Here is a 10,151-nt window from a genome sequence, read left to right as displayed (position 1 = left end):
TGCCAGGCCTGCGCCTTGCAGTAAACACAAGACATCTTTCAAGATTCTCACAAGTGAGTCATCATTGGTCTGAGAGTTGGTATGAAAAGTACATTGTGCCTCTGACCTGTTCTCCTAGGGGAGAGCCAGGGGGAGCGGCCTGTTGAGAGGAAGCGCACTGAGCCGCGTTAAAGAACACCACAGCAGCTTTATCACACTGCAGGTGCAGCGAGGTACACAAACGGTGAGAGCCGTGCAAGAAAAGAGCGTAGTTGAGACGATCGTGCAGTTCAAAGAGGACTACGACTGCGGTGTGAGTAGTGTGAGGCCAGAGATGAGAAGAAGGTGGTCTGTCACTGTGCGGTTGTTTTGCCAGACGCAGTTCTAGTCCTTCGAATGCCGCATCGCGCGCTGACCACTTTGCCAGCAGCCCGATCTGTGCCTCTCTCGTAAAAGGAAGAAGAACAGCAGAAAAATGGTTGACTGTTGATTTGCATGTCAGGCTTACGCAAACGTGATGGCAAGCATGATGATGTTCTCCCATGACAAAGCTGAATCTGTGCAGTCGGTAGGAGAGATGTAGAGTAGCGCGGGCTAGGTTATGATGATTAGAAGGAAGCGCTTGCGTGTTGCCTAACGCGAGCGATCTGTCTCACGTGGTTGGTGTCAGGTGGCTCTGAGATCAAGGGGTCGCCCCACAGTGTGACTGTGGCGTGACTGGTGCACCAGTCGGTAGCGCGTGGACGTCGTGTATGTGTCATTACTTAAGTGCTGCTTGGTAGATTAATTCTAGTAAGCGTAACTAATGTCCGCGTAATGTTTACTTAGTTGAATGGTGTCGTTCCGTGATTATTCGGAAGTCTGCCTACGAGATAACCTATGGGTAGACTGAGAAGGATGTTGATGGCGCAAGAGTAGAGACGGCAGTGGTTAAAATGAGTACAATGAATTGTTCTTCCAAGGAGAGCATCGTGAGGTGGTGAAGTAGTGATGGTGATAGAGTGAAGAATCCTTCAGAAGTACTCAGACAGTAACTTCATGGTACTCTCAGATGTATGCAGTGGACAGTAGCGCTGCCGCGACCGACGTGTGAGATCTTAATCCTCTTCGCTCGCATGCGAACCTCGGAGCTATGTCGGTTCTACCCATACCAGTTACTGTTTTTCCTCTTGTACAGTGTTATATTATATACGGTGAGCGTCACGTGATGATGTATTATTTCCCATACGTCGGTTCTGGCCATACTGTCTCGTATCCCTGTTCTTATACTGTTTTTTTCTCTTTTTTTCTCTATCCACTTTGCTGCTGTAACATTGGAATTTCCCCATTGTGGGACTATTAAAGGAATATCTTATCTTATCTTTGATTAATAGCAAGGAGTTTCCCTGAAAAGACACATTGACCAATCCCTAATATAAACATATATAGGCTACAAATACTCCAGGACTAATTGAAATATACTGTCTAAAATGAGTGTGTGATATAACAACATACCTGTTCAATACACCATTGGACACAAGTGCCTCTTTAGGATGGAAGTATTTGTAATACACATTCCTCACGACAGCATCTGCAGCAGTAATGGTGAGAAAGAAAACAGAATTCAATACGATTGTGACAACAAGACCCTGTAACTTCACCGATGACGTCAACAAACTTCAGTATGCACCGTTGTTGACCATCATTCCAAAGTCCTCCAGGAGAAAGTTGATATTGGTGTCATATTTCACTTCTCCTCCTTCACCGAGCATGACCAGGACATTTCCTCCTCCGTCCAGGTAGTGCTTCAGTACCTCCAGCTGAAATAAAGCAGTGTGGAAAAAGCAGCACAGCAAAGGTTCATTTAGCCATTTCTGCCATCTCTCATGCCATGGGCTGTTGTATGGAAATGAACAAATCCTACTTTAAGACTTTAAACATCACCTCTGATGCGGTGAACTTCTCCCTCGGGCCTGCTGTTATCCACAACCTGACACCCTTCAGCTTCTCCGAAGACAGCTCTTCCTTCATACTAGGGGAGACAGCATTGTTTTTGCGACTGAGGGGTTACTCAAAATGACTGCAAAAGTAAGTATAGTTCAAATAAAAAGCCAATAACCCTTGAGAGCAGCAAATGTGTCACCTTTGAATTTTCCATTGAGCTTTCAGTCTGGTCTGCATGGACTTGTAGCCACTGTTGGCAGTAAACAGCTCTCTTTTGGAAGCGTTGAAGACGACAGTGTTGTGCTGTTCTTTCTCCATCCTTGAATTACATTCACTCAGCAAAGCAGGCCCTTGTTTACATCCGTACACCTAGAAACAGGTTGTGGCCCAAAGTTAGACCCCTTTGAAGTGCCTTTAACACATTATCACTATTTTAGCTAACCGTGGCTCGAGTTAGCACGGCCATTCATCGGCTATAATCGACATTTCCGTGAATAACTGACCGTATTAACTTCCACACGATGTCATTCTCGGTCACTGCAGTAATAATGTAAGCTAACTAGCCATGTAGCTAACAGCCAGGCGTCGTTGCGTTAGAGTTCGAAGCTTACAGTTAATTTAATGTTTCTCTGTACTGCCCATTAACGTTACATTAAACAGACAGCAATGGCAGCTGTTCGCCTGTGTCGTTCATTTCTACCTGTAACGCACTGTTAGCTTATATTCACCGTTGCCAAGTTACCTCTCGAGCGCTCCTAGCACTGATGCATGATGGGTGGAAAGTGTAACCAAGGGCGCTAACTGCATAGTAACGCAGCAGCGTGGCTACATAAGTAGGAGTGTTTGAAAACACCGATTCACCCGGATGGTGTACAGCGCGCACGTACTAGACTGATCTTGTAGTTCATCTTCATAAAAGGCAAATGTTTGACGTGTTTTGGATTTATTCACGTACTCCTTCTCTTTGCATACAGACCTAAAGTCAGTCCTCCTGTGCAGTCTGTCCTCCTGTGCAGTCTGTCCTGGAGGAACAGGCTGCACATTGTCCAGGCTGTCCTGCTGATTGCACTCAGTTCATTTTCCATTGGTGGATCAGGTGCTACATTTCCCTGGCTGTCCTATTTCACAGTCATTTCACTCTTCACTCTCCACTCTCCACTGGGGGATCAGGACTTTGGATTTCTTATTTTGTCATCATGACTGTGGCACTTCTGACTATCAGAAACTTCTTAACATGTCAAAAAATGACAAGCATTCATCCATTATAACATTTATATTCTTTATTGACTGGAAATAAAATTCATTTCTGCATGTTCAGAATGAAACAATCATTAATTCAAAGGAAATGTATATTATTAGGATTACAAATAAATTAAACAGTAGAAACAATCTGAGGAAGGTGCCTATAGTTTGCTGGGCTGTGTGACAGGTTTCACTCTCAGGACACCCTCCTGGGAACACGAGGCAGCCAGCACCCCGTCTCTCCTCCACAGTCGGCCTTGAACCAGTCCCCTGCTTCCCCCTGTGGGACAAACCACATGTTAGGATTAGAGCAGGAACTACTGTCCAAGCTTATGACGAGGAGGTCGGCTGAAATGGGTCATTTTTATTCGAAAAATGGATCCCAATTAGTTTATGTTAATAAGCACATGCATGTCAAGAGGCACAAAATGATTGAAAGTTTGAACCAACTGTACAAGTTACCCAAGTGCAATATATCGGGTGAAAATATACTTTTTTTTTTCATATTTCAAGCAAATACTTCTATAGTAAAATACAACACCAAAATGTCCTGATTGCTTAAGTGTCCTTATTCTTATGGTTGTTTAGCAAATGATCAAACAGTAGATTTAGTTAAAAATCCATAAGAAATAAAATCAAGTCAATTTACCATTTACCAACAGAGCGCTGTGAAAGCATCTGTGGCTGGGTAAACCAACAACCAAAACACTGTGGAAATACATACAATTACATGTGCTTGTGTAGTGTGACCTCCATTACTTGTAGACCTTTTCCACTAAAAGAACTCAACGAGCAGTAACTTCTGCTTCTGTCTCCTCAATTTCAGCACAGCTCAGGATGTGGTACTAAATCCAAGTTCCAGGTACTCTCAGGGGAAAGTAACGGCTAGTTTGCAACACAGCACCACAATCAATAAAGTGTTTAGACAAACACTGAAGGACGTTTGCATCAATGTACAGGCCTTTACTGCAATGACATGCGTGTGTAACTTTCAGGTAACAGTGGTATTTTTCCGTTTAGCAGCAGGGCAGCACTGTTCTGTTTTCTCTTGAAGGTTCAGGTTAGGAGTCTTTAAAGTTCCTGTAGTGAAAAAAAGCGTATTTGTAACAAATGAAGCACAGCAGACAGGAGGTGAACAACATACTGACCTGCCCATGGGCTCTCGCACTCATACAACATCCACTCATCGCTGCGGAACGTGCTGTGGAACCACATGGCGTGGTCTAAGGAGGCCGAGAACATGGCCCTGTAGTCGGGGTACGGCAGCAGCGCGGTGCCCAGGAATGCATAGTCTGACACGTAAGCAGCAACGCAGCAATGCAGCTTCATGTTGCCTTCACCTGCACAAACACACAAATAAAATAAACAGATAGGTTTCGTTTGATCTCAAGAATGGAAAAAGCATGAACGCTGTGTAATATCTGTAATGTAAATGTGCATTCAATGTGTTTTACCAATATATCCTCGTGCTCGCACCCAGAACAGCTGCTTCGGCTCGGATGCAGCGAGTCTGTAAAAGTGTGGTGGGTTGACTGGCTTTATCTCAATGGGGACCTCATTAGCCAGCAGTTTGTTGAGGCCTCGTTTTGCATTCTCTGCTAGGTCTGGTTTGCTGTGAAACAGGACAAGCAAATACAGATCATGACTGAGGAAGCCCACCTGCAAAGTACTTAATAACCCTTCGTGGCGAATTGGATTTACAGCCATGAGGTGATGTTTGCTGTTGGTGGTACAGCTCCACCTAGCATGTACTGTTTGTTTTGTGTTCCGACACAATTCCACCGGTGTTATTGTGTGCTCTACAGCAATCTGTGTGGTCTCCTTTCCCCTGTTGTTCGATGGTTTATACCTCTTTTAATCTATTTTTATATCACCAGCTGGTGTTTATGCATACTAACACGACAGTGTGCGTCTGCTCACACCAGTCAAATCTAAGGAAATACAGCTGGAGTCAACTTTCCCCCTCACTGTACTGAATATGAAAGAGGATATATAAAAGGAGACAAACAAGTACCTTATCAGTTTTCCATAAATCTGTAAGCCTACTCTGCTGGCATGTTTGAATTATAACTGGAGCCAACTCATTATTCATTCATTCATTTGATTGCTCCTCATCGAAATTTCAAAATCTATTTTCTAATAGAGCTGTGAGCTGATTCCCACACTAGCAGAGTGTATTAGGCCATCTAACTATGCATCTCTTAAGGGAAATAGTAAGTTAGTTACAGTAGTAGTTATAGTAAGCTGGTATACAATAAGGGGGTAACTAACTGCAAATGAAGGCCACAAGATGGCACCAGAGGACAGAGATGTTTTACAGTCTTTGTGTCCATTTGAAGAATCAAGATAAATTCACTCTTCTATATGTTAGTTTTATTCTTCTTTCCATTTATTTCATCTTTTGTGATTTTGGTAAACTGATCTTTTAGCATTTTTTTTATAAATGTACATTATTATACGATATATACATTATTATTATATATATATATATACACATAAATCTGTAATTGTCCTCTGTGTTTCCCCAGATATACTAAGTTCTAATGTAGCCTCTAATCTAACCCACTAAGTATAAACATTACATGTAGGCCTGGTTATATCACTACTTTTGTGTCTTTTCAAGTCCCTTGTTCATGTTGCTTTGTAACTAATAAAATAAATGGTTATTCCACCTGAGATTAGAAATCCAACTCTTTTCTCCATTAGTCGTTTTATCTATAAAATGTCAGAAAATACCCTTTAGACAGAGGGCCGTGGTGAGGCTGGAGCCGATCCCAGCTGACAGTGGACGAGAGGCGGGGTTCACCCTGGACAAGTGACACACAAGCAAACAGCCATTCACTCTCACATTCACACCTACGGACAATTTAGAGTTGCCAATTAACCTAACCTGCATGTCGCTTGACTGTGGGAGGACACTCACACAGGCACAGGGAGAACATGCAAACTCCACACAGAAAGGCCCCAGCCGGCCGGTAACTCTGAACCTTGTCGCTGTTACATGACAGTGCTAACCACAGAACCCCCGTGGCACCAAGTCCAAGATGATGTATTCAATTCTACTTGCAATAAGGTATGATATATAAACATATACATTTTCTGTTTAATAACTGATCAATTAATTGACTTATCATAGCAGCTTTACCTGAGATAAAGGTGAATAAGCTCCTCTATAGTGAGGAGGTCTTCAGGCTGAGGGACCACCGGCATGGTGAACTGGTGCTGCAGGGGGCTCTGCTGCAGCATGTGGAAGGACGCCTGGCAGATCAGTATAGGCTGTCCATGCTGGATGGCCTTCACAGAGCGTACTGTGAAACTGCGCCCATCTCTTGTGCGCTCCACCTGGTACAGCACTGGAACCTTAGGATCCCCTGAAAAACACCCACAACAAGAGCTGTGGGACTCGGTAACTGGACTGACTGTGGCCAGTTTCCTATGTTTCTGATCCAGATCAATCGCATTTGTTACTGTCATCTACTCTAACCAGCACCTTTCTTATGATGCTGCATCTTACCTGCTCGTACAAAGTAGCAGTGGAGAGAATGGGCATACAGATTATCGTTGACAGATTTGGCGGCAGCTACAAGGGCCTGACCGACTATTTGACCCCCAAACAAACGCTGACTGCGGGGCACCCAGTGGTGTGTCCCTCTGGGGAAAAATAGAGAAACATTCTAAATATATGCAAAGCGGTCTCACTGGATAATGCTTATGTAGCTGGGACAGTGAGGGTGATCAATGTTTTTGAGTGGTGTATAGCAATACCACAATGTAAAATGTCAAGCTACAATTCATAGTCCTCTTTTCAAAGTTCAGCTTCATTTAAATTACTTTCCCCCACATAATACACCTCAAGAACAAAAGTATATAAGTTATACAGAATCGCCCCTTTCGTTCTTTTATATCAGATGTAATTATTGAGGTGTTGAAACACCTCTGGAGACCTGTGGAGGTTTTTGTTTTGTGAGCAAACTGAATTTTGGTTGACATTAAGTGTTACCCGCTAACAAACATGCAGACCTGTTCTGTTTCTTCTTTGCACATTGGTGTGGGACAAGTTATATCCTTAGGAGACACTCACATAAATCCCAGCATAACTTTGACCAATTTCAAAAGGATCTACAATAACTGAAAGCACATATATCGGTGTTCAGGGCCTTAAATCTGCAAAATAATAAACACAATTTCCCCTCTAGAATATATTATATTAATAGTTAGTTAATTAGTACAAAATACAATTTATTCGAAATAAATTAGAATTCAGTAATTGAATAACTACTGGTATAAGACAATGCAGCTGGACAGTGAATGATTTGGAACACTATGAAATAAATGTATTATTGCCCACTTGTACATACTAGGTGATGTGATAGAGTGTAATAGCAACAGCTTGCTAACTCAGTGAATGCACCACACTTTTAACCAAGTACTTGTCGCTACCTGACTAACTAGTTCCACTGTTTTCAAAACACAATAGGACAATGGTTTTCAGGGACATACGTACTGGTGAGTCAGATATATCAGAGCTCAGTCTCCCAGTCTGTAATTACGACTTGAACACTATTTACATGGGGGGAAATCTTTAATTACAATAACTCCGATAGCGCATGAACGCAGCATATCACCGCTGCCTAAGATAAAGAGGTAAAGAGGTAAAGAAGTGAAGAAGTGAAGAACTTGAGCCGGGTACCTGTACAGGTCCACGTCGAGCTCCTCTAGGTTTAAAACGCTGGTGACCAGGACGCTTTTGAGGTCCTGGTCATACTGAGCTGCAGGACTCTCCGACCTCTCATCTTCAGGTGCTGTCAGTGACACAGTACCCCCTAAATCAATACAATTATCCGCTGACCCGCTAGCGCCATTGCTAGTATCCACTTCTCTTTCCGCCATGTTTGTTTGGCAAAGGGTAACTTCGTCTTTTTTGTTCAAAATAGGTTACCTATTGAACGTTGATACTCATTACCGCCACCTACCTGTCAGTAGCACGTTTATGATGCATTTATTCTACACTTACATTGTCACATACAACTATATTACCTTTACCTACTTATACCTGTTTTTTGTTTTATTATTTTCTTTTTGCATTGTTATATCATAGTGTGCTCATGTGCCACATGTACCAGAAGGGGCAGGCAACCTTAAATGGTGCGCAGCCAGTGGTGGCACCTGCGGCAGTAAGGTCTGTCACCTGTTGATACATACATTTAATTCTTCTGTGTGGCGGGCAGTCTTTCATATTTCCAAAATATAACAAGAAGCAACCCTATTTAAGTTTTTATTGTTTTTTAAAGAATGGCTTGGTACATGGCAGCAAGAAAACTATATCATTGGAGAGACAAGGCATGATGTAGGAAATGAAAATAAGTCAAATAAAAAGGAGAGGCACATACAGAAGTGAAAAATCCAATAGGAGTCAAAGGGACTGTTGAGCCAAACCAACGACAATAATTCAATAATTTGATTGGTCTCACATGCGTACATTCCCATATACAATGTCGCAGCGTTCCCACTTCCATTCTGCACTTCCAACACAAATTATCTTTCATCAGTTTTATTCTATGAAGTCTTACTGTAATAATAATCTGTGTAATATTATATTGTGTAAACCTTTTCTTCCTTTACATAATTGATCTGTCTTTCAACATATTCAACCATTTCCCATGTTCCAGTTCTCTTCTGAGATCTCTCTGTCAACAGTTTTACATTAGATGAGTCATTACTTGTGTGGCATATCCAAATAATCCAGTGTGGTTGTTGTTCCTGTGCAAATAGCAGGATTGTGCCATAATGAAGAATAAGTCTGTACATAGCGACACAACTTATACATTTGGTGGAATGAATAAGAATGGGATTTTAGTGTGTTACCTGTTTAAAATTTTCTGGCAGAAGGCCTAGAGGAAGTCAGGTGACATTGTATAAAGGGCAAGTGAGATGGAGAAAAGAGTGTTTGTTATTCCCCAATGAGTATTAACTGCAAAGAATGATCTGATCTTGCATGAGGCTTCTCTTCGTGTGATAGGTGCGTTCCATCAAAACATGATCCACAGTTTCTGCCTGTCCCCAGATACATTTTCCACCTGGGTGCCTGCCAACAAGTGCCAGCCCATGATTCATTGCACAGTGACCCAGTATCTGTCTAGTAATTACTACATTTTATAATTACCATTCTTGTATTCTTTGTAATTCTTTGTTGTGGTAAGCTCTTACACCTCACTGTTCCATACAGTACTCCCAATTAACTCTTTTCTGTTGATGGCTCTTTGCTTTCTTATCAGCTTCTTTATTCCCCTGTACTCTCTGTACTACTTGAGCTGCAGCCTAGACAAAAACAACAGTGTTCCCCAACTTAACACACCAAAATTTGAACTATTAGATCTGGTCTGGCCCCACTAATTAAGAACTTAGCAATCAATTTCATCTTCACCCCTAAACTCTTCATATGTTCTTCTGGTTCTGGTTGGCTGAAACTGTTTCTTAAGTTACTTAAGCTCTTTAGTCCACACTGCAAACATTCCTGCCTTTTTCTTGGCAGTTCACCTGCAGCTGAAGCAAGTTAAAGCTCCTGTCAGAGTTTGTAAGGGAAAGTGTAGGTATATTGTTCCACCAATCACATGTGTCTTCTGTGTTGTTCAAAGGTGGTTACCTATCAAATGTTGACATTCATTACTGTCATCTACTGCTGGGACAAAACACATAAAATCAAAACAAAACTGGCTTTTTTATGTTTTAAAAGTCTGCATGATAACAATGGGACAATGGGATAAGTAGTTCAAAGTAGGTTCATTCACTTCACAGTTTAGTTTTACTTAGAAGTTATCTCACTCTACACTTCTCATACTACCAAACACTTGGCGACAGTGGCAAATAAAAACTTCCTTTTAAAGGACCAGTGTGTAGGATTTAGTGCCATCTATTGGTGAAGTTGCAGATTGCAACAAACTGAACACTGGTCGCGTCAGTATTTGATGACCTGGGAATGAGAACAGGCTGTGAAGTGTGTAGGAGAA

At 42.0% G+C, this 10,151-nt stretch overlaps 2 protein-coding genes across 4 annotated transcripts in view; both read right to left on the bottom strand.

The window, feature by feature from the left end:
• The window catches only part of ift52 (intraflagellar transport 52 homolog (Chlamydomonas)), a 5,640-nt gene extending 2,867 nt beyond the window's left edge, over positions 1-2,773 (bottom strand). The window contains exons 1-5 of one of the 3 annotated variants that reach the window (XM_035662447.1): positions 2,645-2,773; positions 2,102-2,271; positions 1,903-1,990; positions 1,649-1,778; positions 1,474-1,549 (exon numbers count right to left, since the gene is read on the bottom strand). In XM_035662447.1, the coding sequence (XP_035518340.1) occupies positions 1,474-1,549; positions 1,649-1,778; positions 1,903-1,990; positions 2,102-2,220 (413 nt within the window). In that variant the 5' untranslated portion in view covers positions 2,221-2,271; positions 2,645-2,773. The other 2 variants (XM_035662449.1, XM_035662448.1) reach the window with 2 other exon arrangements.
• A 394-nt stretch (positions 2,774-3,167) lies between these two features.
• acot8 (acyl-CoA thioesterase 8) lies at positions 3,168-8,061 on the bottom strand. The gene is made up of 6 exons (XM_035662896.1): positions 7,835-8,061; positions 6,659-6,795; positions 6,290-6,515; positions 4,599-4,756; positions 4,293-4,484; positions 3,168-3,424 (listed from the first exon to the last, which is right to left on the bottom strand). Exons 1-6 carry the CDS (start codon positions 8,032-8,034, stop codon positions 3,306-3,308), a joined length of 1,032 nt encoding a protein of 343 aa, XP_035518789.1. The 5' UTR covers positions 8,035-8,061; the 3' UTR covers positions 3,168-3,305.
• Between the last annotated feature and the right edge of the window lie 2,090 nt (positions 8,062-10,151).

This window comes from Morone saxatilis, unplaced genomic scaffold (assembly GCF_004916995.1).
Source record: "Morone saxatilis isolate NCDOM2014 unplaced genomic scaffold, NCSU_SB_2.0 Contig18, whole genome shotgun sequence".
NCBI classification, from domain to species: Eukaryota; Metazoa; Chordata; class Actinopteri; family Moronidae; genus Morone; species Morone saxatilis.
Note: the sequence above shows the minus strand (reverse complement) of the source record. Positions and strands in the feature narration are given on the sequence as shown.